The sequence below is a fragment of the Numida meleagris genome, chromosome 5 (genome assembly GCF_002078875.1).
Source record: "Numida meleagris isolate 19003 breed g44 Domestic line chromosome 5, NumMel1.0, whole genome shotgun sequence".
Classification (NCBI taxonomy): domain Eukaryota; kingdom Metazoa; phylum Chordata; class Aves; order Galliformes; family Numididae; genus Numida; species Numida meleagris.
In genome coordinates, this window is record NC_034413.1 from 1,117,338 (window position 1) to 1,143,037 (window position 25,700).

General features: G+C 41.7%; 1 protein-coding gene across 1 annotated transcript; it reads right to left on the minus strand.

The window, feature by feature from the left end:
• On the minus strand, positions 292-24,241 carry GLRX3 (glutaredoxin 3). Its single transcript, XM_021399539.1, has 11 exons — positions 24,086-24,241; positions 18,581-18,689; positions 15,708-15,782; positions 14,904-15,105; positions 8,395-8,567; positions 8,232-8,293; positions 5,441-5,498; positions 3,187-3,239; positions 2,167-2,206; positions 1,992-2,084; positions 292-569 (listed from the first exon to the last, which is right to left on the minus strand). Exons 1-11 carry the CDS (start codon positions 24,154-24,156, stop codon positions 519-521), a joined length of 987 nt encoding a protein of 328 aa, XP_021255214.1. The 5' UTR covers positions 24,157-24,241; the 3' UTR covers positions 292-518.

The window sequence follows — 25,700 nt, forward strand, 5'->3', positions numbered from 1 at the left end:
ATGTACGCAGCTGAAACCCATTAATAACAGCTTCCTAATGATGCGTTGGATTAAAGTTTCGACAGCATTTTTCTCACTCACTAGACGTGAAAACAATTGTTAGCAGGGATGGAAAATTATTAAGCTCCATACCAGAGGCACTCCCATTAATATTCTCCTAATGGCAGCTGAGCCCAGAAAAGATGCAACTTCGCCCTATACAATAGTGCAATAGATAGTGATGTCACGACTCGATTCTTACACGTCTAGATGCAACGAATACATTAGGAAGTGTAATAAAAACCCCCAAACTTCTTCAGCATTATATTTTAATTGAATTTGAAGATCTTGACATGTCTGCATCTTCAGTGGAAACACACTTTCACGTGTAGCAGGGTCTTGTGAAATACACAGGGTACGTAAGAAGCCTTTATTTACTTCTGATTGGTTCCACAGGGCTAAGTCATATATTGCTCCAATGTAATCTATAAATGAGTAATTGCTCAAAGCACTTCAGTTCCCACTGCTGACCTTTGACATTAATTTTCTCCCTTCAGGACAGGCAGCAATTCGCCGTTTTCTTTCAGTTCCTGTGAAGAAATACACCCAACAATTAGTCTCTATATGCATTCCGTGCTCACACTAACACGATTTCAATAGGGACACTTTACAGATCAATTCAGTGTCTATTAAGGGGATGAACCAGACGACCCACTAGAGGTCCCTCTAGACCAAGGCTCTTTAAAGTTGGTCATGTTGCCTTTAAATTCTATTCTGTATCAATCACGTAAAAGAGGAAACTTATTTAGGGAAAAGTCTTCAAAATAATTAATTGTTATCAGCTTTACCAGGTAAATCCCCTGGTATATGCCCTTCTAGATATATCTAAGCGTACACAAAACTTTACATCCAAAACGCTGCCCACAAAATAAAAATAAGAACTACCATGCATTGACAGATCTTGTTACAGTGTGTGCTAGTAACAACACAGAGAGATCTGTGAGTTCTAACTAAGAGGGAGGGAGTCGTCCATATCATCTTTGTGCTTTAATTCAAGTGTTAAGGCTTTAGCTTATCAGACAGAGAAAACCACGAAATGGGTTTAAAATAGCATATGCTGTGGAGTGTATATATTATTTCCCTAAATCTCAAGAGAAACGGCTCTATCTCGATTTTATTTCATATTATGCTATATAATGGAATGCATTTTAAAGGGCTGACAACATTCATCTACCCATACAATTTACCATGAACCAGCAATGCAAAAAGACAACTTATATTTAAATGCCAGGGAGACGAGTATTCCGCAGCATCTCTGCAATGCCCAAGACTATACTTACTGATGACTGAAATCACCCACACACTTGTTAAATAAATAAAATTAAAGTAATCTATATAATTTAAGTAATACCAGTATTTTTAGAACTAAATGAGATTTATTGATTGTATCTTCCCAAGAGCTGCAACGTCTGAGGAATTGGCTATAAAACATTCAGACAAGAATGGGCTCAAGAGTATTTGGGGTTTAGAACACTGTGGCTGCTGTTACAAAAATCAAAAACCACAGTAACAGATGCAGATCTATTTTTGTTGCTCCAGGGCCTGTTCAAACAACTACAATAAACTTTACTTTTTTCTAGGAATGAGACTGTTTGCTCGGAAAAAATGCCTCCCCCACCTTATTTGAGAAAAGCAATGTCAGAAGTAAAACAAAGAAGAGAAACCTGTAAAAATGCACCTACAGGGTAAAAATGGTCTTTACAGTAACAGTAATTGACTGCTGTCAAGAAAATACATTTCACTGCTAAATCTTGGCATATGAGAATGCTAGAGATTTAGGGCTCCTCTCAAGCGTATGTTGAGCTAATGGAAGTCACAGCAAAAGCAGCCAAGCCATTCAGTTCCAAGATCATGGGCCACTACACAGGAATTCCTGGATGTTGTGGGCAGAAAACATTTTGACAGCGTTAAACAAGTGGTGAATTTACATCTCCAGGTTCTCCCATCCTTACCTTAACAATATCCAACCCTCCAACCAGTTCACCTTTCACATATAGCTGAGGATACGTTGGCCAGTCTGAGTAGGTTTTTAATCCTTGCCGCACCTGAGAAAAACAATTTTAAATGTGAACTCCAACTTTAGAGAAAGTGGCAATAAATTCCACAATGATGGAAATAGTTAATTACCTCTTCATCCTCCAGTATGTCAAATGTCTCATAATCAACACTAGAAAGAGGAAAAAAAAAAAAAAGATTGTAACAGGAAGGGAAAAAGTCAGCTCCTTAGGCATGAAGAACTAAATACAAAAAAATTCCAGTTTCATGGCCAGCTTCTCACAGTGCACAGAGAACAGCATCATGTGCTATGAAATTAAGCTGTGTGGTTTATGCTCTGAGTGCTCAAATGTGTTCAAAGCAATTCTGTTCAGTACTGGCTTAAAAAAAAGACATACTCTGGAAGTTTTCACTGAGGAATCATCCAGCTGTGGTTAGGTTACTTCATGTGTTTCTTGCAAAAAAAAAAAGTCAGTGCAAATCTGAGTTCTGGCTGACTTGTACTCTGAGGTCTGTCATTCTTCCATAACTGGAAAGTATGCAGATTCCTTCAGGTGGATAGGGTCAGTGACAAGGAACAGCAACATGAATAAATACAACTTATTTCTACGCTGTGTATTGATATACACACTTTCCTAGTTGTTATCTAAAAAGAAAAATCTCATTCTAACATCTAGTTATCAAGACAACTGTTTAACCTCAAACTAGCAGTACACATGAAATATGAGTTTATTCAAAGAAAGATGCTATTAAACTCTCTCACTAGAGAAGGAACTGCTTGGAAGAAGAACATTGAGACTATGTGAGAGGCTCCAAGATTAAGAAAACTGATTGAGAGGAACTTCTAAGAGGAGCTGCTCATCAGCTGGAGGGACTTCTTTAATGTCAACAGCAAAAAAAATGCAATAATCCACTGTTGCAATAATCTGATCAATCAGAACAAGACAATCACTGTGAAGTAGTGCTAGCACACTGTAACATCTGACCACATTTGACTTGGCATCAAATGGAAGTAGTAGGAATTTACACTATTGGTTTTACACAGGGATACTTAGACACTTTTGAACAAAATAACATCCTGGGAAGTTTTCCATTACTAATTTTCCTGTTTTAACAGAACTAGCTTCCTAAATTAATTCAACATGTACGTACCCAGTATTGTTTATGATTTCTATAATTTGCTTGCTGAATCCACATTTTGCAGCCTAGAAGGCAAAAAAACATGTTAAAACATTTCTGCTGTATTTGATCCACCACATTCCAGCTCAAGTTACACGATAGCTGCTATGAATTTGTTGCTAATGAAAGCTTTCTGAATGAACAGCACAACTAATCCCTTCTTCGTTTTCTTTACACTCTAAGCTTCAAACAGTGCTGAACATTTCTTTCTTCGTACCCTCTGAACTAAATGAGAGCATTGAGAGTATTAAGCACCTTCCTCAGCTGTGAAGTGATACAAGATGAAGCTGTTTCCCAGGTTTTGCTGTATTGTCCTGAAAACTAGCTGGGCTTCGTTATTAACATTTGACAATACTAAGTTACAGGTACAATGGTTTGCATTTATAAAACATTATTTGGAGACTTACCCCACCCTTTACTTAACCATTGTGAAGAGAGTAGCATCCTATGGGCATGCAACTTACCAGCTGCATGTACAGCATCTCCCACTTACAATTAATACTTCAAATTATGTACTGCAAACTCTTTACATTGACATTATAAGGATGCAGAACATCCATCACTTTCGAGGCATTCCATATTTACTCCAGAGTATCCCTTGCTGGTGATTTAACTCCACTGCTAGCTCAAGCAAAACCAAAACACGGAAAGCAACTTGCCCAAACTCTTCCCTTCTTGAAGCAAGACGGGTTTTAAAAGGGGACAGAAATGCATCTGTTTAGAAAAGCTAAGCTCAACGAGCTCACCATAGAATCACAGGACTGCTCGAGTTGGAAGGGACCTTCAAAGGTCATCTAGTCCAATTCCCCTGCAATGAACAGGGACACCTACAGCTCAGTCAGGGTGCTCGGAGTGCCATCCAGCCTGACCTGCTGGCCGTGCTTCTTTGGATGCAGCCCAGGATAAGGTTGGCTTTAGGGCTGCGAGGGCACCGTGCTGGCTTATGTCCAGGTACCACCCACCAGTACCCCGGGTCCTTTTCAGTAAGACTGTGCTCTATCCTTACATCCCCCAGCATGTATTGATAGTGGGGTTGCTGCGACCCAGGTGCAAAAGGTTGCACTTGGCTTTTCTGAACTGCGTGAGATTCTCCTGGTCCCACTGCTCAGCCTAAGTTTCTCTGAAGCAGTGGTGGTGATGCCATCCAGTGAGTCAGCAGAACCCACAGGGTTCCAGTGGCTATGAAACAGCTTAGAAAAGATACTTGTGAGAGTGGTTTTCTAAATTGACCCAGAAGGTTTAGAGAAAACGAAATGGAAAGACAAATCACATGAATGAGACCGGTCCCCCTACCTCTGTCATTTCTAAATAAGATACCCATATACAGCCAGTAACTGTAATCATTGCTTAGAGAACACAGAGTACATTCTAATAGTCCAATGAGAAGCTGAAGCTAGGTGCCAGTAAGTCATTTTGACAGGAAGAATTGCAGCATCCTCCTGTTCAATAGGGAACAATCTATCCCATGGTTATTTTGTTAGAGTATGCAACACAAAGAAACAGACTGAACTTTCAGTTGACAGTCATTTGCTACTACTTTAAACCTAATTGTTCACAGTTCTCTCTCTTTGATGACTATCTTTATTTCACTGAGTAAGGTGATTAATCTGAGCTCAAAGTCACCAGGCATACATCATTCCACGCATGTTAGGAGTGGATCATTTATAGTACATGGCATTATATTTTAGTCTCAAAACACATCTGGCATCTTTTTTTTTTCCAAATGCAGTTGTGAAAGCATAATAAAATTCAGAGGAACTGAAAAGGATAGGGCATCCAATCCAATTAGGACAGAGGGAAATTCCTAAAAACACTGAGTCAAAGTTGAAGTGTCAAGTAATAGTAAAAGTGTACGCTTCAAGCAGGACAGATATTAGCCACAGCATTCTGAACATCAGAAGAAAATCCATTCTCTGCAAACACAATCAATAAGCCCCAGACCAAAACGACACACACGCTGCTTCTTCCATTCATTCCCGCGTTGCGGATCAATTGACAGATGTCACTGCAATCACGGGATTTCATGCCTGCTCTGTAAAAATGCAATCAGCATTTTAGCAAGAAATATTTCAGTCGGGTAAAATACAGACTGCTCTTCTATTTTGTACAGAAGCACCGAATAAAATGACAAATAACTTCCCAGAAACACTGATTATTTTTTTTTATTAAGCAAGGAAAAGAAGGTAACTCACTGCTTAAGCGTTGCAGAATATTCTTGTAACCTTACCTGTTTGTTTCCCTTCATAAAAAGCATCACAGGAGCTTTGTTTATCAAGCTTTTAAGCCTACAGGAGGGAGGGAAAAGGAAGACAAAACAGCTCAGTCGTTACCCAAGTAGAAAGACAGCAACTTAGAGCTTTATCAAAAAACCTTCAAACCAGTGTTATGAACACTTTCATTTATATCGTTTACAGCAACTTTAGTCAATAAAAGTGAACAACCTTGTTACTTTTAGAGCAATAATTTACATTTCTAGATTGACCTTTAGATAACAAGTAACAACAAATTTAGGAAAAACATCATTTTTGGGCATTCCTAACACGGTGTCTTTATTTTGTCATATATTGCTTTTGCACATAGCTGAATGCAGTATAACACTTTATTCTCCACATAAGACAGTCTTCTGCAGAGTAGGAGCCATACACAGTGTCTGTAAGTCACACAATCACCCAAGACAAACCACCACTGAAATTCAGGAATGGGTCAATCTTGCCGCATTGTGCCCTGGCTGCTTCTGCTCACCCACATCAGACAGCCTGCCTTTCCTTCTCCTTTTAGGAAATGCCTTCTGTGACAGTCGATGGAAAGAGCCAGCTAAGCCTCCTGTCCAGCAGTTTCCTCCTAACAGCACATTACCCTCTCCAGAACACGTGGCAGGTGGTCATTTTCTCTCAAAATGTCACTGTGTACTGCTCATGCAAAGCAAAATAATCCTAGACCACAGAATCTCCGCAAACTAAATTTTGTCAGTGACTTACAGCATGCTCACATACAAAGCTAACACCAACAATTTTGCCATCCAAATTGCCTCTAGCATAAAGAACAACAAGCAAACCAACAGCTACCACAATCTCCCCTAGCAACAGATCTGCCCATAGAAAGCAAGCTGATTTCCAGAGTCCATTTTCCAGGCCAATTTCAAAAGAAGATGCAGTTCACTGATGGGAAGAGATCAAGCCCTGAGTAAAGGAATATAACGGAGTATTAAATAGATTCAACTACCAATTGCCTTCTTTTTATTAAGTCTTAGAGTGTTTGACCAGGTAGCTCACAGGGTTTTTCTCATGAGCAATTGATAGCATGAATGTGGTCTGAGAGAGATGTATATTAAGTATGAGGTGAGCTACAAAGAATGCGTGTCACAGTACTGAACTTCCCAGCTAGCATGTGAAAACAGATCTCAGAAAAGTGTTGCATGATAAGCTGAGAAAAGAACACCTCTAAATGATGAAGCACAAAGGAGGCAACGAGGAGCAGACTGCAACTCGTATGGTACACTTCTAGCCAGGCTGCCTTCAGGTCATTTCTACATCAGCATTTCATAAAATTGAGAAAAACTTCACACACCTGTTCAAAAGCTGGTGCTGCTCCTTAAAGGAGACATTTCTTATACCGGTGACACTGACACATTAGAACACATTAGGTAAGTGCAGGACACTGCAAGTTAGCTTATCTGCCCCAAGAAGACTAAGCAAAGCAAAAATCACGTGTGAATTCAATGAAGTTGCAAGCTATCCAAGTTTGCAGAAAGAATAAGGAAGAGACTAGAGGAACTTTCCTACAATCGATCTTTAAGAAACAACACTGAAACCATGTCACTGTTAGTTAGAATTCTTTCTCAAGCTGCAAAACCGAAGTTTTTGTGGTTTCGGTGAGACAATTTACAAATTACCCTACTAGAGTAACAGTATGTGAACCTCAACCACATTACAATTGAGCAGGGAATTCAAAACTGTACAACTGTGAAAGTGCCCTTTATTCACGTATCAAAATGGCTCGCATTGAATTAGTTCTCTGCTGGGATGAGAAGGCGGGAGGAGCAGGCCCAGCCTTATCTGCTGGTTTGCAAAGCTCTGCTCTTATCCTCTTCAGACAACAAGTAGGAAATCTATGCTTACATATTTGCCTTCAAGGCACAGGCTGTCCTCCTGGTAAATCACCCTCAGTTTGCATGTCTCAACAGCACAATCCACACAAACTAGGGGAAAAAAAAAGCCACACATCCTAGCATCTTCTCCAACAGAACGACCTCTCAGATGTCTGGAGCTGCACTGCCTGGGGCATGTCAGAATTTCAAATAGGTGCAAACCTTCAAATGGGAAGGTTAAAGGAGGACAAATTGGTTTCTAGATATTACATCTGATTCAGGATGCTGCGTTTCCTACTGATGCAGCATATGTTCATGTGACCAAGGTGAATGCAAACACGAACTGAAGGACATGAGCAATCAAGAAAAATGAGGAGAGAAACCCAAGTTTTTTTTTGCCTACGTTAACATCACGAAGTTTATGTCAAATAAAGATAGCTCAAGTTATTTGTGTGCTCAAAAGAGGGTTTTCATAGCTATCTTTAAAGAATAAACTCTTAAAGAAATCAATTGCCTCCTCCTATCATAAAAAATTACAAACATAATTGCAAGCAAAGTCTATAAGAACAGTACAGCTTAGTACTTTTACATTAAAGTGATGCTTTCTACATAGAAAACAGAACAACTGAACAACATGCTGAAGATAGGTAGCAGGAATGCTGTAATTAAAGAAAATGTTGGGTCCTCGAGCAGTTTGACCTAATGGAAGGTGCTCCCCTCCAAGCTGAGGGGTTGGGAACAAGACAGCCCTTAAAGATGATCTTTCAGTCTTTCCAACTTCAACCATTCTAAGATTCTATGGTTACCATCTGATGCAGTCAAAAAGTAAGAATTTCTATAGGGGGTATATAGAGGTGTTCACCTGTAAAACTGAAAAGAGAGGACACCTCAAAAATGGATCCCCTTAAAATAATGACATAATACCTCATACCTGTCCTCTAACTTCTGCGCCTTCGGACAGACTGCGTCCAGTTCTCCAGAAGCCTCAAGTTCCTAGGGAGACAGGGGAGGAGAAAAACCAGATGTAAAACCAAAGAAGAGAAAAACCCACGCTTCTCACAGTTATCAGAACTAGAAATTTCTCAGTTTCTAACCTTGATAATATCAAGTCCACCTATAAGCTCTCCAGCTACATACAACTGTGGATAAGTTGGCCAATTAGAGTACGTTTTCAGCCCCTGACGAACTTCTTCATCAGAAAAAATATCAAAACTGCTAAATGAAATACCGTGTTTGTTCAGTATCTCCACCATCTGTTTGCTGAAACCTGCAAAAAGAGGAATTACACAGAATTTTAAGCACAGTACTCCCATATCCATATTCAACTTTATTCCATAGAAATATGCAATTCTTCCAGACAGTAAGTTCCCAACAAGCTCTAGCATGTTAAACTTTGCTCTATTAACAACCTCTAATATTATAAAGGAGGAAACAGCATATTTATTACTAGGATTACAAAACCTAAGTACATGGACAGCCTGTTAAGTCGGGAACTTCACTACATGCAGAGCTACTCAATAACCCCCGCATACGTGTCTGCTGTTTCAACACTCAATTAAAGCAATATTAAATGGATTCCCTCATTCTGCCTCCTCCAGTCCTTCTCCCTTCAGCTCTCAAAGAAAAGCTGCTAATTATGAGAAGAGCATCTTCATCCGCCTTCGTTTTATTCCTCTGCCTGCACATCATGTTCTTTAACTGTCATTTCTTCCTCCAGTTACTTATCTTCTACACCAAAAAGGAGATGAAGTTGACATACAAAGGAGGAACCAGGGTTCAAACTCGCTACTATTTCACTAATTTAACTTCGTGATTTGGCTTTCATTTTGTTTTTAATACTTTTGCTTTAAGAGCATATCCTTTCCTACCTCACGGTAAGAGGCACTCTCCTTTTGGTCTTTTTAAACCCCACATTCACAAGCACATTCTATTATTTTATTATCCCTGTGACATGGGCATAATGTGCTTTGTTTTCTTTTCATGACACGAAGTCCTGCTCTGACAGCAAAGAACATTAAGTACTGGCTATTACAATGTGAACATCCAGATATTATAAATTTTCCCAGCGAACTTCAGAGGAAAAAAAAAATCTCTCCCTTCCATACCTAACAATATTTTTCCTAAGAAAATCATCACCTTATACATAGAAAGTTACGTGCATGAAAGTTCTAGTATTAGGGAACTCATCCAAATCTTCTTAAGCTAGAAGAAAATCAACAGAAAAATTCATTTTTCCACATAATTCTCTTATTCAAATGAAACGCAAAAATGATGCTTTTCCAAAGACTCTCTTAAAAACTGCTCTCCATAAAAACTCTTCCAAATTACTTTAGAACAAACCAAACCAAGTCACGCTGCCCAGGCTGTATCCTTCATGTCAAAGGGTCCATTCTTTCTGGGCTAATCCCAAGAGAAACCTCAGAATTGGACGTTCAAAGCCATCATCAGCCATTTAACACTTCCACCCACACAGAGCACAGGTGCTCTGCAGAACACACCAGCCCAGCAGATGTTTCCCAGCATACTGTGGCTATTTACTCCATAAAGAAAATGAATGAGAAGACAACGGCAGCATTGACAGCACAAGGATGCCTAGCGCTTGATCTTCCAGACTCTTGATCAGAACTTGCTTTACAATCCCACTGGTTCCCTGCTTGCCCTGCTATGAAAACTGTGCTAATCAGAAGGAACTGCTAAATACAGAACAACACTGAAACGTTCTGCAGCTCTGCCTCATTTCTAACACGTGGTCTTTATCCTAAATATTCCAACACCTACTGCAGTTGCTCTCACACTCGTCCCTTCTGATCACATACAAGCCTCCTCCATCACTTGTAAGGCTTGCTAAAGTGATCCACGAGAACGTGCCCATAAAACAATACGATGCTAACGTATGTTTTACATCTTTGCCAACTCATTCTGCTTCAAATGCCCTTGCAGTTCCACCAATTCCCTAAAAGAATTCCAACAAACACCGCGCAGACAAATGAAAACCTCTATACAAGCATTAAAAAAAAAAAAAGACAATGCTTAAAGGCTTTAATAAAGGGAAAAAAAAAAAGAAATAAAGAAGCTTTAAATGGGAAAAAGAATCAGAGGGCCATACAAGGGTAACCTTTGATTTCAGCTCACAAGACCACCTATTAGTTTTTGAAATATGGATTTTTACTATAGCTTTCTGCAGCTTCCACGGTCTGGAATTTATTGAGATATGAAATAGCAGTGTTTATATGTATGGCATCTAAGTTGCTTTTCTTTCTACAACCGAAGTGTTAAGTTCATGTACAGCCTGAAGTAAAACACAGATTCTGATTTTTTTTTTTTCCCCATCCATCTGGGAGTTCATTAGTAAACAGCTAAAGGCCGAGTGCTGATGGTTATTCCATCACCAATGCATTAACTTGTTCCTACTGTAAGAGACGGGGCGGGGGGAAGCTTTATTTTAGCTGTAGGCAATGACATGCAAACTAGAAAGATTGATTGGTTGCGTTTCATTTTGAAGGGTTATGCCTGGAGTCTGGAAGCGTTACGCTTCGGGACAAAGTGTCAGAACAGCTTTAGTTTCGCAGCAAAAGATTGAGGCTGAATTTTTGAAGAAATACTACACGAGCATCTCAAGTCACAATTAAACGGCAAACAAAACGCGTTGAGCAATTATCTGGAAAATCACAAGTGCCACTCCAGCTAGTGCAGTGATACAAACAGCCTAAACAAACGACTTCATCAATGAAGCAAATAAATACTTCCACAGGCCAAAAGAATCTGATGAAAAACACAACGTACACAGCAACCACACACAATTGCCAATAAGCACCCGGCCTTGCTTCACACTCTGCTTAGCTGGCTTTTCCAGCAAGGAAATCACAAACTACAGAAGACCTCAAAATCCACTGGTGGACAGGGATCCCCCCGCTCACCAACTGCATGAAAGACATCTGCTCTATTCCTTGTATCAAATAGACACACATCACAGATATCTTCTTTCAGCAGGTATGGTCCCTTTTATTCAATGATATTTCTATTATTCCTCCTGCTGTTACAGCAGATCCATATTACCTTTGACAAAGCGTTCAATTATCTCACCTTGAAAAAGGCCTCTCTCTACTCTGAAATGTGAAAGCCAAGTTACTGACATCTCCCAGCTACTGCCAGCAGCTATCAAAGCAGTCTAAAGCATGCACAATATTTAATTACAAAATTAAGAGCTGCAAGTTCAGATGATTTTCTATTGCGCTACATTTTAACATATACATCTATTTAGGCAAGCACGACCCGTGCATTTTTCAGGTTTGAAGCAATACCAACTTTATCATGTTAATACAAGGCAAGCGAGCCTGAGTTATGCCCTTAATCTGCTTTCCATATTGGGTTCATGCCATAGTACCAAGCCTTAGCTTTGATGCCTAGAAATGTCTTTTCGGTTTGTGCTTCTGTGTTCTTTAAGCAGCCTGACACCTCTCCCATCAACAATTTTAACTCACAGAAATCCACGCAGGGCCTTCTTTCTCCCTACCTGAAGGATCTGCCTAGCCTTCTGCTCGTTGCCCTCTGGAAAAGCAGCTCTTCAACCAGCAGCACAAGCACAGCAGGCCCACTTGCAGCGCTGCTACACCTGTATCCAACACAGCTAAATCCAAAGCACGCATCTGAATAACCTGGGCTGCAGGCACCCCGATGTATTCACAAAGATGTGGAGCTCGTCACAGTAGTGCCCTATTACACAGGGCATAATTACAGTTATGACAGGACGTATCAATAGTTGCATTTCACAGATCTACTTCAGAATAAGCCAAAATTTCAATTCCTAAAGAAAACAGTATACAATTCCTATCAGCACATGCAACTTCCAAGCACCTGTAGTTACATTGTTACATAGCACAAAACTATGTATACATAGATGCAACTTCATCAGCTCACACACACGAACTCTAGGAATCCCAAACACCCAACAGCTCAATGAACATGGAAGTTTTCAAATCTGGGGCTATTCCTCAAACTATTCCTGTTACTAGGACTTTCTTTTCACTGCATTAACAAGAACAGGCTTGAAATTTGAAAGGGATGAAGGAAAAAAAAAATAGACTGTGCAAATACTAATATAGTAAGAGGCTGATGCAGTACGGGAAGCCTCCCCATGTACAGGACTACGTGCACTTACCCTTGTCCCTCTACAACCTTCTTACAGCAACAAATGGTAAAGTGACATGCAAACACTTAACAGCAGCTGGAATGCTGTTAAATGAATGCTGTGTAGGTACTGAGTGCAGAGGCAGTAAGAAAAGGGGCACACAAGCCATACACAAGAGCCTGGGCTGAGCTGCCAGGCTCCTGCCCTGCCCAGCAGGACCCATCTCTGCAGCACAGGCTGGCACACATCTGGCATGTCGCTACTTCTCTTTCAAATATGGTTTCCTGACTTTTACATACAGGTTTTCCTCCTCAAAAAAGAGCACCAAGCACTGTACTAAACTCCCTCCAATTACCAGCATTTGACAGACAGACAGTTTTCCTGCCCGGCACACACAGTGTCAGCTTCTCCCTGTAATTCCATCCCAATAGGCCCAAGCAGTAGATTCGCTGTCGTTGCCACTCTGCTCAGCTCCCTCGTCTGTCAAGCACAGGTCGTGACCCAAAGCTACCTGAAGTTAATGAAAAGGCTCTTATTTACTCTATGGACCCAATCCTCGATATCAATAAACAGCGCTACAGACACAGTCTCCCAAAATATAAATAGCTATCCTGTAACACACAGCCAGCACAGACACAATGCAGAATAGCAGAGGCTGTTTTGCAGGTCACAGGGCACATGTCTGTGTTATCTTCACCAAATCGTTGTACTCCAATTTGCATCTTTCCACATTCAAGTAAACGGACAGCACGTGTAAAGTCAGCTCTTTTAGGTACTTGCACAGAATTGCACACAGCTTTTCTATTCAGTTTCTGGACATGGTCCAATGGGACGTGCAACAAAAGCAACAGAGGCATGTCTGCATTTGAAACGTGCCAGCTCAATCTAATACTCAAAACCATTATGAGATCTTCCACGCCTGGAACATCAGCAGTGCAAGCACAGCACAAGGATGTTTCACAACTGATACCACACCCTTAAGTCACCACATCATGCTACCAGCTCAAAGCAAGCATCTGGGGGCTTCTGAGCAGAGATGAAAGGCACTGATGTGCCTCTGGGCTGCACCTGTTGAGCAAAGTTTCACATACCAATTTAACTTTGAGCAGTTCTCTCTTTACTGGTTCTGTAAATATTTGCTCATTTCCATATAGAAATACAGAGGCATTTCCAGCAGCTTGGCCTGTAAGGAGTTACTGTTTCTAGTTCTTCTCTGATTCCCCTGTTACATTTGTAAATGCCTTCACCTTTTTGGCCCAGCAACACAGTTAGCACAACCTGCCTTACAGGATGCATGTCTGCATAGCAAAGGAACCCAATCTTAGACATCTCAGTGTCAGCTGCTGCACAAAAGGAACTGTAGATATTGCAATATTTTATCTCTAGACCAACTTGGTGAGAGAATGGAGATAAGTCAATGCAACTTTTTTTCCCCCAATTGCTCTAATCCTTTCAGTTTTATAATTTTGTAATTACAACATTTTGCCACCATCCCCAGAATAAGACATTCTGGCTTCACACTTCAAGTAAACGTCTGGGGGATAAATGATGAGGAATGGTTATTATCCCACACTACATTTTGCTCTTTGGCATTGTTTGTTGGGTTGGGTTTTCTTGTTTTGTTTTGGGGCATAATATTTCTTCCCCCTCCCCCCCAACATGGGATATGGGGCTTAGGGAATAGTTATACATGAAAACAACAGCCCCAAAACTGCAAGCTAAGCATTCACTCCACTAAGGAATCCACAGAAAGAGACTGGTGGGTTAGAAGCAGACTGACAACTGAAAACAAACTGAAGCTGTTATCCTGAGACCTGCCCCCAAAAGGCAGGCCAGGCAGAGCATCAGTACTGCACAGCAGCTTCTTGAGACTGCCTGAGTAGAAGGATGGCAGCTTCACAGCACTTAACCTTGCTTTTTAATATTTGTTTATCTGCTTTCCTACAGATCAACACTTTAAGTTATCTGGGAACCAAGTACTCTTAATTCTTGCTCACTGTTTATAGAACTAGGCTTGAGAAAAAGCCTTTCCACTGTAACACAAGCATACTAACGTCTTTCAGTCTTACCAGCTAGCATAGGTTTGCTTTCTTTATCTAAAATAGCAACAGTAATTCTGGATGTTAGTTAATTCTTGTTACTCCCTGAATTGAATCACTCTCTTCAGACTATTTGACATTTTAACATGCGCAATGATGCACAAAACACACAGTGACTGAACATCAGGAGGAACGTTTAAGGATAGCATTGCACATCCTCTTCAGGCAGTAGCTCATCTTCACGATGCCATTGCCAAAATTCAAGCAAATGCACATCAATTCTCCAGCTGCAGATAAGCAATACGATAGCACCTCGATTCGTGTTTCTAAGTATGCAAGATGCCCTTGGGATATAACTCCACAGCACTGAGTACATCTTAAAAACAGTCTAAAAATAACGTTGCCACACTGAACGTGAACTTCAGAAAATCCTTACCACAGCGAGGTTCTTTCGGAGACCCTTTCATAAACAGCATGCAAGGGGCAGCATTGATGAGTTTCTTTAGTCTCACATTAAGATCTTCTTTTGCACTGTCATTAGAGCCAGCAGAAACAGAAGTGCTGGATGCGTGGCGCTGGACTTTTTTGGTCAGCTCTGGGGCATGAGCACCATCTAATCTGTCAACTTTCTGAGAATTCTAAAGAAGCCAAAAGACAGGCTCGTGTTAAAGGATGAAATTCAGAATTTGTACTGGCATAAGAAACAGTAAAACCGCCATAGAGAATACAGGTTTTTGGATGCAGAGTGGATTAGTGCATTGATCTTGTACCCAGTCTTCAGCTGCAGCAGACTCAAGACCCATACCGTTCTGTTAGCTAGCTACTCTTAATGCTAGCAAAGCTTAATACTAAAAGAATGATAAAGGAAATATTAAGAATTTTATCATTACAGGTAAATGCACCCCATAGAGACTTGTCATTTCTACCAAAAGACTGATGAGTTTTTGTTTGTTTGGGGCTTTTTTTTTTTTTGTCATGTTGTAACTCTATAGCTAGGGAACATTACTAAAAGAGTATGACAGCTAACAGAAAAACTGTAAGAATTCCAAAGCAATTAAGAAATCCCTGAAAAATAACACATAAAAATGCATACAGAAATGATTCTTAGGTTGCTCTGGATAGGTTAGATCAGATGCACAAATGTTTCTTCACTGAGTTCTTACCAAGTTTCTGCTCTTCTAGCAGCACAAAACGTATACATATTAAAAGCTCATTTTCTTTCAAACCTATCTTCTCTTACCTTAAAGAATAAGAACGTTGGAACAGAACTAATTTCATATTTTTCAGACACTTCAGGCACAGCTTCAGCTTCCAGCTGGAAAACAGCAACAAAGGGAGAAAACTAGTTTTATTTTCATAATCTTCTTTAAAGTTTGATTGCAGATGTCAAACCTGTCTAAGACGTTCTTTGAGACATTTTATACATTTTAAAAGGAATTTGACACAGAAGTTTGTGACATATTTGCATTTAAATGAGACTCACTGGCATGTCATCCACGGAGCCTACAGTGTCAAAACAGGTTCAGAGGTTTTTATTTTGTTGCACATTTCAAAAGATGCCTGGAGGCTGCAAAGAAAATTTTTGGTGCACTGGTGACCTAGTAAATTTTCAATCATATGCAGCTACTACTATATTGAAATCCATAAATCATTGACCCCAGTTATGTCATGATTACAGTGCTTATTTTCTGCCCACAGCAATTCTTGCTGTTTGCTCTATTGACTAATTTCAAGGGGTAGTACATCACGACTGACTTTTGCAGCCTTCTGCAAATTACGAAGCAAAAAGGAGTGTTTCTTCAATAAGCTACTGATGCCTACTAAATTTTGTTTTTTAACTCCTACAATGCTACTGAGTACCGAGCGCAAAGCCTGTTGAGATTATTGGTTCTAATTTTATTCAGCCTTCAGAGACCTGCCTTGAAATTATACAAGGCAGTAATTCACTATGAAAACATACCTTTTAATTGAAATTGGTGATTTGCTACGCATGGGCTAAAAGCTTACTTGAGTGACAAGTTACATACAAGACTGTTTAAGATGCTTGCTCTACAGCAACTGCAGAGTTAATGGTATAGAAAAAAGAAGCATTAATGGATATGTTTCAAGGAGAAACCTGTGATCCAGCATCTAGAAGAAAAAGCCTTTCAATGTTATTCCACAATCCATACGGTGGCACTTCAGGAACAAGCACTGCGTGCTACCTAACAGCTCGCTCCTGCCCACCCATCTGTCCTCACTGAGTTATTTTAGAAATTACTGACAGTTCTCACTCAACTCAAGGCAGCGAACCTTTCAATGTTTGAGTGTTACAGCACATTTCGATTCACTCCAGCCCAGCAGGCTCTTAAGGAACTTCCTAAACACAGAAGCAACTCAATGGAGTAACTCAGAACTGAAAACTGTAAACAGATTCTAATTAGCTGCTGTATTTTAAGTGGAAAATGATTACATGACATATCCATAACATTCGTTTTCTTTTTCAGTAAAGTTGCCTACTTGCCTGGTTACTTGTTTTCCACTCTGGTGGTATCACACATACAGATTTCATTTCACATTTCAACAACTTGCTCATCTTGGCACCTCTTTTCAAAAGATTTTTTTTCTAGCTATTTCTCAATATAAAACAATGTCCACTTTAACCAAGGCAAGGATCTTAGAACTAGGATATGCAACAACTAAACCAAGGAGTTTAGTTTAAACAATTCCAGCATTTATTATCAGTTCTGAAGACCATTTCATCATGACTTGCTCTGCTTTAGAACACCACAGTTTATGACTAGCAAGGTGCTGCCCTGCTCTTGGTTAGCCATCTGCAACCACCCGAGGAGCTAACAGACTCCTGCCTGGGAAAAACCCGATTCTGGCTACTCTGGAACACAGACCAAAATTGCACAGAGAACACAATGCCCACCAGGAGCAAAATCCGTATTAAGACTTTACCCAAGCCTGCTTTTCAGCAGCTTGTTTTCTCTAAACAAGGTCAGGTGTGATTGTCTTAGTTTTGCAACATGTAATCACTTCGGAACCTTGTTACTAAAAAAAAAAAAAATGCATGAATTACAGCTGACTGATAAAGAGTTGTCAAACCTCCTTGGGGCTACTAAAAGCTAAAACAACTCTTCCACAATTCATGCATCTCCACTTTCCAAAATGTGGAAAATCAGTCATTTGAAGGTCTAATTCATAAAATGATTTTAAAAAAATAGTTCCATCCTTCTGTTTTACAGACAGAAATACCAACTGAGAGTGGGGTCATACAAAAACCACTGAAGGCCGTAAGAAATCAAAATACACACACACAGGTGAGTGTTCCATCACTTCCTGCCCCCCATAATCACAGAAGTATCTCATTAACAAGAAGTTGTTTTAAAATAAACAGCACGCTGCTGAAGTTCATCCATTTTCCCTTGCACATTGGCTCTCTAGGATGTGTGGATGTCACAAAAACACAGCAACTCATTGCTGTATAAGCCACTTGGTGCTAACACCACTCCCATCTCAGAGCGATAATGTTGCAGAAACAAACTGTCTTCCCTTTAAACTTCATGAAGATTGCTGTTCTTTTTACCTGAAGTACCAGACAGAAAATTAACCAAGGCATCTATATGAATTCTAGGATCTATATAGCTAACTATTATCATGAGAACAAACAAGATCTGTAGCGCGTTTCAGAAGGGCACTGTTTCTGAATTAATCTGAAATCCACAGATAAAGAAAATCATGCTGTAAAAATATGGTTGTACACAGAAGGGAAGGACTGGGATGTTGCAGGCACAAATTTAAAAGCTTCTTTGTTAGATCAGTAGCTAATGAAAGACATCTCTTCATTGTCTTTTGGTAAACTTGTATTTTTTTCCTTTAAGTTCTAAGATGAAATGAAGGCGCTGTCTATGGAGTATCAAGTTTGGAAAGAAGAACTTCAAACCTTCATCCAACACATTTTTTTTTTGATGCATCTTTTTCATACATTAAACTGTGTCCTCAAACAAAAAGTCAAAACAGCTCTTCAAAAGCAACTGCTCTCATACCCTGTGACATGCCATTCAGACTTCACCACAGCAGCTCTCCTCTGTTCCTAACACCCTCAGCTCCCCGGCCTCGAGGACTTACCTGCACAAATGTAACCTGCGTGTGTTCCTTTGCTAGAGCGGCCATAACCTCATTCATCTGAGCACACTGGGGAGCCCATGGTGCCCAGAAGTGGACAACTACAAGAGTTCTATTAAAAGAAAAAAAGAAAGAACAGCATTTACTTTTAAATAACAATTATGCACTGCGGAGGTTTCATTTGTCACAGACACACATACACAAACCCACACGTCTTTCTGGCAAGAAAATTGAGCAAGTGAAACTAGGAACATTTTCTGTGACTTACAGATAGGACAACCGCCTCCTTGCTTTTCCACCAGGGAATAAAAGTAGTCATTTTTCAAGTCAACTGGGACTTTGCTAAAAATGCTGTATTCTTATGCTGAAATGTCATTTATCGCTTCAACTTCTTATTCCTCTTCAAGGTTTCCTTGAATCATAGAATCCTTAGGGTTGGAAGGGACCTCTGAAGGCCATCTAGTCCAACTCCCCTGCAGTGCACAGGGACACCACAGCTAGGTCAGGTTGCCCAGGGCCTGATCCAGCCTGGCCTTGAACATCTCCAGGGACAGGGCATCCACATCTCTGGGCAGCCTGATCCAGTGCCTCACCTCCCTCACGGTAAAAGACCTTTTCCTTATATCCAAACTAAATCTCCCCTCTTTGAGCTTGAAGCCATTTCCCCTTGTTCTATCACCACAGACCCTGCTAAAGAGTCTGTCCCCTTCTTCCCTGTAGCTCCCCTATAGATACTGACAGGCCGCACTCAGGTCACCTCGCAGTCTCCTCCAGGCTGAACAGCCCCAGCTCTCTCAGCCTGTCCTCGTCACCTAGGAGAAGTGTTCCATCCCTGGGATCATTTTTGTGGCCCTCCTCTGGACATACTCCAACAGAGGTCTATGTTTCTCATGTACTGACGACTTCACATCTGGACGCAGTGCTCCAGGAGAGGCCTCACCAGCACAGAGTAGAGGGGCAGGATCACCTCCCTCACCCTGCTGGCCATGCTTGCTTTGATGCAGCCCAGGATACAGCTGGCTTTCTGGGCTGCGAGGGCACGGTGCTGGCTCATGCCCAGCTTCCCATCCAATGTTTGGTATTAACCAAGCACAAAGGTAAGTCAGGTGCATGAACAGAGATCCCATCAAACCAGGTACCACGTGGTACTTCTCATGAGTTTAACCAAACAGCCTCTGATGACAGTGGCAAGATATTTGCATTTCATTTTCAACTCTGTTTACCAGGTTTCCTTAAGTCAAATACCCCAGATAATAGAAGATAAAGAATACAAAAGATGTACTATTTTTAATCTACTTGGATAGAGAAATCAGCAGATTGATGCCCTAGAAGCCATTTACTATCTTTCACCACCAAACAATGGAAGCTCACTATGAATTTCCATAGCTCTGTGGGCAGCACCACATTGGTACAGGAACAGAAGCCGTGTTACCTGAGCAAATATTCAGTACACAGAGCTAAGCACAACTCAGACGCAGAACCACAGAACTCATAAACCTAACTTTCCAAAGCAATTCTAGGAAACCTTGGTAGCGACATAATAGGATATATTTTATCCCCCAAGACGTTGCCAGTCCGAGCACGGTTCTGCTCTGAACACGAATTAAAACTTGACTCCATGATTTCAGTTTTGCCTCGCCAAGGCACTTCTACCTTTGTGCCCGAGCCAGCCCAGCAAGCTGAAAGGGGAGCTTGGGAGCAGCTGGGCTGCCTGCCCTGGCTGCCAGCCACACCACGTCCTGCAGCACCTCTGTGCCATGCACCAAACCATGACTGAGCACAGCCTTTGGATTTCGCTGCCCTCAGCCGACACCAGCACTGAAATCCCAGTAAAGGCTCATTTTAATGACATATCTTTACTTACAAATGGGATTTGACAGGGGCTTCTACTAAAAAACTCACATTGTGTCACTGCTCAAAGAAAAACATTAATTCTGAAACTCCGTTTCAGCACACAAACTTGTGACACTCTTTTTGGATGGAGTCTGTCTAGAGAGCAAAAGCAGCAGCAGGGGACAGCACGGGCAGCAGCTCTCTCTCCTGAGAGCAGAGTTCTCCCAAAATCTCTTCAGCTGTCAGCTCCTGTGGCCACATTTTGGCGAGACTTGAGCCAATGGAGCCTAACGCTGCACAGCACATGCTGCAACCAACTTTTTTTTTTTTTCTGTTCTTGCTACTAATGAGGTAAGCACAACTAGGTAGGGTGGGTGCACAATCCTTTGTAAAGAAACAGCCAGGCACAGTGCACAGAGAAGAGATGGGAGGCAGACCAAGCTTTGATGCAGAGAACAGTCAGATTTGCTCCAGAGTTGCCTGTCCTCTACTTGTTCATAGCAACCTGCATTTGAAGCAGCGACTTGACTCCACCTCCACTATTGCTACTTAAAAGTGACAACAGCTCAGAGAAGTTGCTACAAATGGACCAAAGTTCTTAAAGAAGTCAAGTTTCCTGATGCTATTGCAGTCACCACAAAACAGGCCACTCTACCTTGACTTATTATGTGTATACCATTAAAGAGAATGAAGTTACCGAGGTTGTCAAGCTGTCATAGCAACTGCACAACGCCTGCACATCTTTAAAACAATTGCACAGTTATTTGATCCCTCATTTCATCAGAACCTACTGTTTCCTTCCAACATAAGGCTGCAATGAGCTTCTTAAATATAAAAATTAAGTATACAGATTTTACATTTATTTTGTTTGTTTTTTTTTTTTAATACATTCATTCTGTAATTAATTACACTGCCCTCTCAGTACCAGGGCATTTTAAATGAAGCTTGAAAAAATGCAAAAGTAATTTAAAACAGTAAGAAAGCAAGAAAATCAAGAGTTAATGAAAGAAAGCACGTCAGTGATTCTAAAGAAAGCATTTCCTGTATTCAACCAGAATATTTCTAAAAAAAAATTACCAAAAAAAAAGGAGAATAGTAACAGAAAAGTGATAGCATCTCCAAAAGCTTCTCTTCCTGTATCACGTCATATTTCGTGTTTTGGAAGAGAACCTCGGGCCAAGAAATAAAATTCAATTCTTCAATCGCTAACATAACTTCCCTTATACTTGTCCAGCAGAAGGACGCCATATGTTCCACATCCAAATGTTTGGATGTGGTGCTCAGGGACATGATTTAGTGGTGGGTTGTTAGAGTTAGGGCAGTATGGTGAGGTTGTGGCTGGACTTGATGATATTGAAGGTCTTTTCCAACCTGAGCAATTCTGTGATTCTATGTGGAGAAATAAAAAGCCCAAAGCCTTGTTTCTACAGTATAATAAAAAAGAGAAGGTTTTGTTTGAGACAGTCACACAAGGCATCTGTCAACTGCAGAACAGACCTAGCAAGGTTAACTCTACTAAGGAAATCCAGCAAGTAAGTGCTCCACAGTTCACCCATCTTCTAGGCCTAGATGTAATTATTTTGCAAGTATTTACACCATCTCTCTGACCAGTAGTCCAAATTAGTGGTTTTATATACTGACCTTTCTAAAACGTAAGCTCAGTAAAACAGCAGACTGCAAGCCAATGACAGGAGTGCTTCAATAGCTTTGAGGACATCGCCTCACTTCATCTTCTGCAACTCTAAAAATCTTGATGTGTTTCAGAGAAGATGAAACCCCCAAAATTTGCACTTCTTCCACAACGCAATGCTTATCATTAAGTTGAAGAAGTCCAGATTAATTTCCTGAATTAAGAACTCCTAAGAAATTGCCAGCATACAATGCTGGCAGTTGTAACTGATTGATGGCCACTCTGTTAGTTTGGAAAAAATCAGCCATTCTTTTAATAAAAAGCAAGTTTGGCAGGAACACACCATTAGCATGGTCCTTACAAGTACTGCTTCCAGCTTTATCTTTTGAAAAGTAATACTTCCTTCAAGAAACTTCTGCTTTCCTGCTTCATTGTTTAAGTGAATATTTAAAAATGCAGTGACGCTAATTTTCAAATTCATGCCGATAACCTAATTGTAGAAAGTACATTAAGATAACATTCTAGAAAAATTCTAATCTTCATCCAGAAATGACATATTTTAAATAAATAAATTCTATGATTTTGGGGCTTTCATGGCATCACAGAATCATTAAGGTTGAAAAAGACCTCTAAGATCACCAAGTCAATCCATCACCACGTTACGTTGTTAACAAGTTTGGCTTTGTGGTTTCTTAGCAGTAACAAAAAAAAAAAAATGCCAAATATTTCAAATCAAACCGAGGAAGATAATCGTCAGTACTATCAACTCAATGAAGAGCCAAAACAGTACACGTAAAATAATTAAAACTACTAAGGAGAAAACTGACCTAAGTTCTGGGGATAAGGGAAATGACAGAACTACTGCTTTTTTTTTTTTGCTGTTGGAAATAACTTCAAAATACTGGATTTCTTCCTGAAAATATTTTCATTTCAGCACGTGTATGCACATGCAAGAATGCATGTGTGTGACAGCGGAATTCCCTTCCAAATCCCCACTCAGCCCCTCTGCTAATGGGTAATTCCAGAAAGAACTGGGAGTTGCCCAGTATGTTTCAAAGATTCTCCTCTCTTCCTCCCCTAATTGAGCCTTCTCAATGTTTCTTTAAGCACTCATTAAGAACTTGGGGCTAGTAGCTTCATTACCCTTTCCACACCAGAAATTTCCTCCGTTTTCTCTCCTTCCATGTTTAAAGGCCACTGCTAATTCAGCAGCTAAACAGCAAAGAAATATTTCCGACGCAGCAACTTCTTATAACTTGTCATACAAGATCCACTTCGATACAGACAGGTAATGAATTAAAGATGTTACAACACACTCACCACACCTTTCCTTCCACAAAACAAGCAAAGCACATCACCAAGCCTGTCCTTCAGGAAGGCTCCCAAGGCCCCGTTCATCTTCGCCACTGTCAGACAGCAGCTCCTCCCTACCAAAGCCAACGCACACCGTACTGAAGGACCAGCACCTTGGCCTTCCAACTCAGAATTGCCATTGAATGGTTTGAGTTGGAAGGGACCTCCGAAGGCCACCTGGTGCCATCCCCTGCAGTGAGCAGGGACGCCCACAGCCCCAGCGGGTGCTCAGAGCCCAGCCCCTGCCCTGGGCTGCCTGCAGGGACCACCCCCACCTTATCATAACAAACTTTATCCTTATATCCAGACTAAATACCCCCTCTTTACGTTTGAAACCATTTCCCCTTGCTCTATCGCAACAGATCCCCTTAAAGAGTCTGTCCCCCTCTTTCTCACAGTCTCATCCAGACCGAGAGCCGCTGCCCAGGGGCCACGCAAAATTCCATGGAAGAAGGGCCTGCTTCTGCCAGGGGCTCACACAGCAGCCTGTCAGCACCTCGAGCCCGAGGGCTTTTTAAGGCCTCACTCACCCGCGGGCGCGGGGCCCTCTCCCCCCGGGCCGCACCGCAGCACCCGCAGCCCGCCCGCTGCCCTCTCTCTCCCAGGGCCGCGCGCTGCAGGATCCCTTCGCCGCAGAGCGCCCCGCTCCCTTTGCCCGGAGGACGCCGCCCCTCGACCCGGCCGGGCCTCACCGCTCCTTCTGCTGCAGCAGCTGCTGGAACTGCTCGGCGGACCCCGCCGTCAAAACCTCCCCCGCCGCCATGACCGCGCCGCAGGAAGGAGGAGCGGCGCGGGGTCACGAGGGGGCGCCGGCCGCGCAGGCGCAGACGGGGCCGCGCCGCTCGCGCAGGTGCCGCCACCCTCTCCGCGCATGCGCCGCGAGGCTGAGGCAGGGGCGGGAGAGGGCCCCGTCAGTCAGAGCCGCGGGGCGGAGCTGCGCGTTGTGCGCCTCGGAGAGGTTTTAAAGCCAAAGCAACAGTTTCAGTCAGCTGTCTATCTAAACGTGGAGATGACCGATATTCATAAAAGGCCCTTGTTTATGAAGAGGTTATGAAATCCAGACCACTGAAAAATCTAACATACCCTTATCCTGATGCTGTTAAAAGGATGCTTACAAATCTTCCTGGACATTTTTTTTTTTTTACTGTTTTCATAAGGGACTACGTTGCCAAAGAGAAAAATAAATTGATAAGAAATATTTTTTTTAAATAAAATTATTTTTCAAAAATTCAGGGGAAAAAAAGGGGTATGTGTCACGTATCGGGGAAAGCAGTGATAAGAAGGAATGGCTTTGAACTAATGGAGGGAGGTGTAGGTTGGGTGTGCAAAGGCAATGGTGCACGGAGGGCAGGGATGCCCTGGCACTGCCCACAGCTGTGCCACCTGTCCCTGGAGATGCCCCAGGCCATGGCTGGGCCCTGGGCAGCCAGAGCTGAGGGGCACCCAGCCCACGGCAGGGGGGTTGAAACTTGATGTTCGTTAAGGTTCCCTCCAGCCCAAGCCTTTCTATGGTTCTGTGATTCCACCCCGTTTTCAACAAACTGATCTACATTTTCGTGGTGAAGGAGTTCAGCTCCAGACCGCAGCCAATGTGCTGTTCACATACTCAAGATACAGAGTCTGGGGATGAAGCGCTGTGTGGCCAAAGCACAGTGACACAATCGCATCGGAGCGGCTCACCCTGCTTCAGCTGCGGGACGCGATTCTTCGAAATAAATATCTTCCTCTGTAGCCTATCTCAACCACAGCCACGTCAGATAATTTAAAACCTCATTCTTTAATAAGGTTCGCAAGACATTTTCAAGGTTCATTTGGAAGGTAGAAACAAGGATTGCTGTTAAAAATGTATAGGCCCATTGAGACGCTGGAGACCTAAATCTCCCTAACACGAGGCAATATTTCTGGGCATCCCATATGGAGTATTTGGCAGCACGGTCCCAGGGAAACCCAGGGCTTCAACGACTCCAGATTGAACAACAGGCAGCAGGCCAAATTAATCTGGCAAGCCTCCCATAGTGCCCAGTTGATCTACTGCTCACCTCAAGTTGCAAAGGACTTGATTACAGAGGCGATATGCAAGTCTGGGAACAACAAAAAGGAGAGATACAGCATGCCTAAGGGTGCTGCAGTGCTGCTCACATTGCTGGTCCTGCCTGAGGAAGTTAGTTTACAAAAACATTGCGTGTTGGCTTTACATTTGCTAATTACCTTATTTCAGAGCCCCTATGATGTACTGAAATGGGTATTCCTTACAGACACAGGTTTTATTCTATTATATTCAAGTTGGGAATTCCCCATAAAATATTG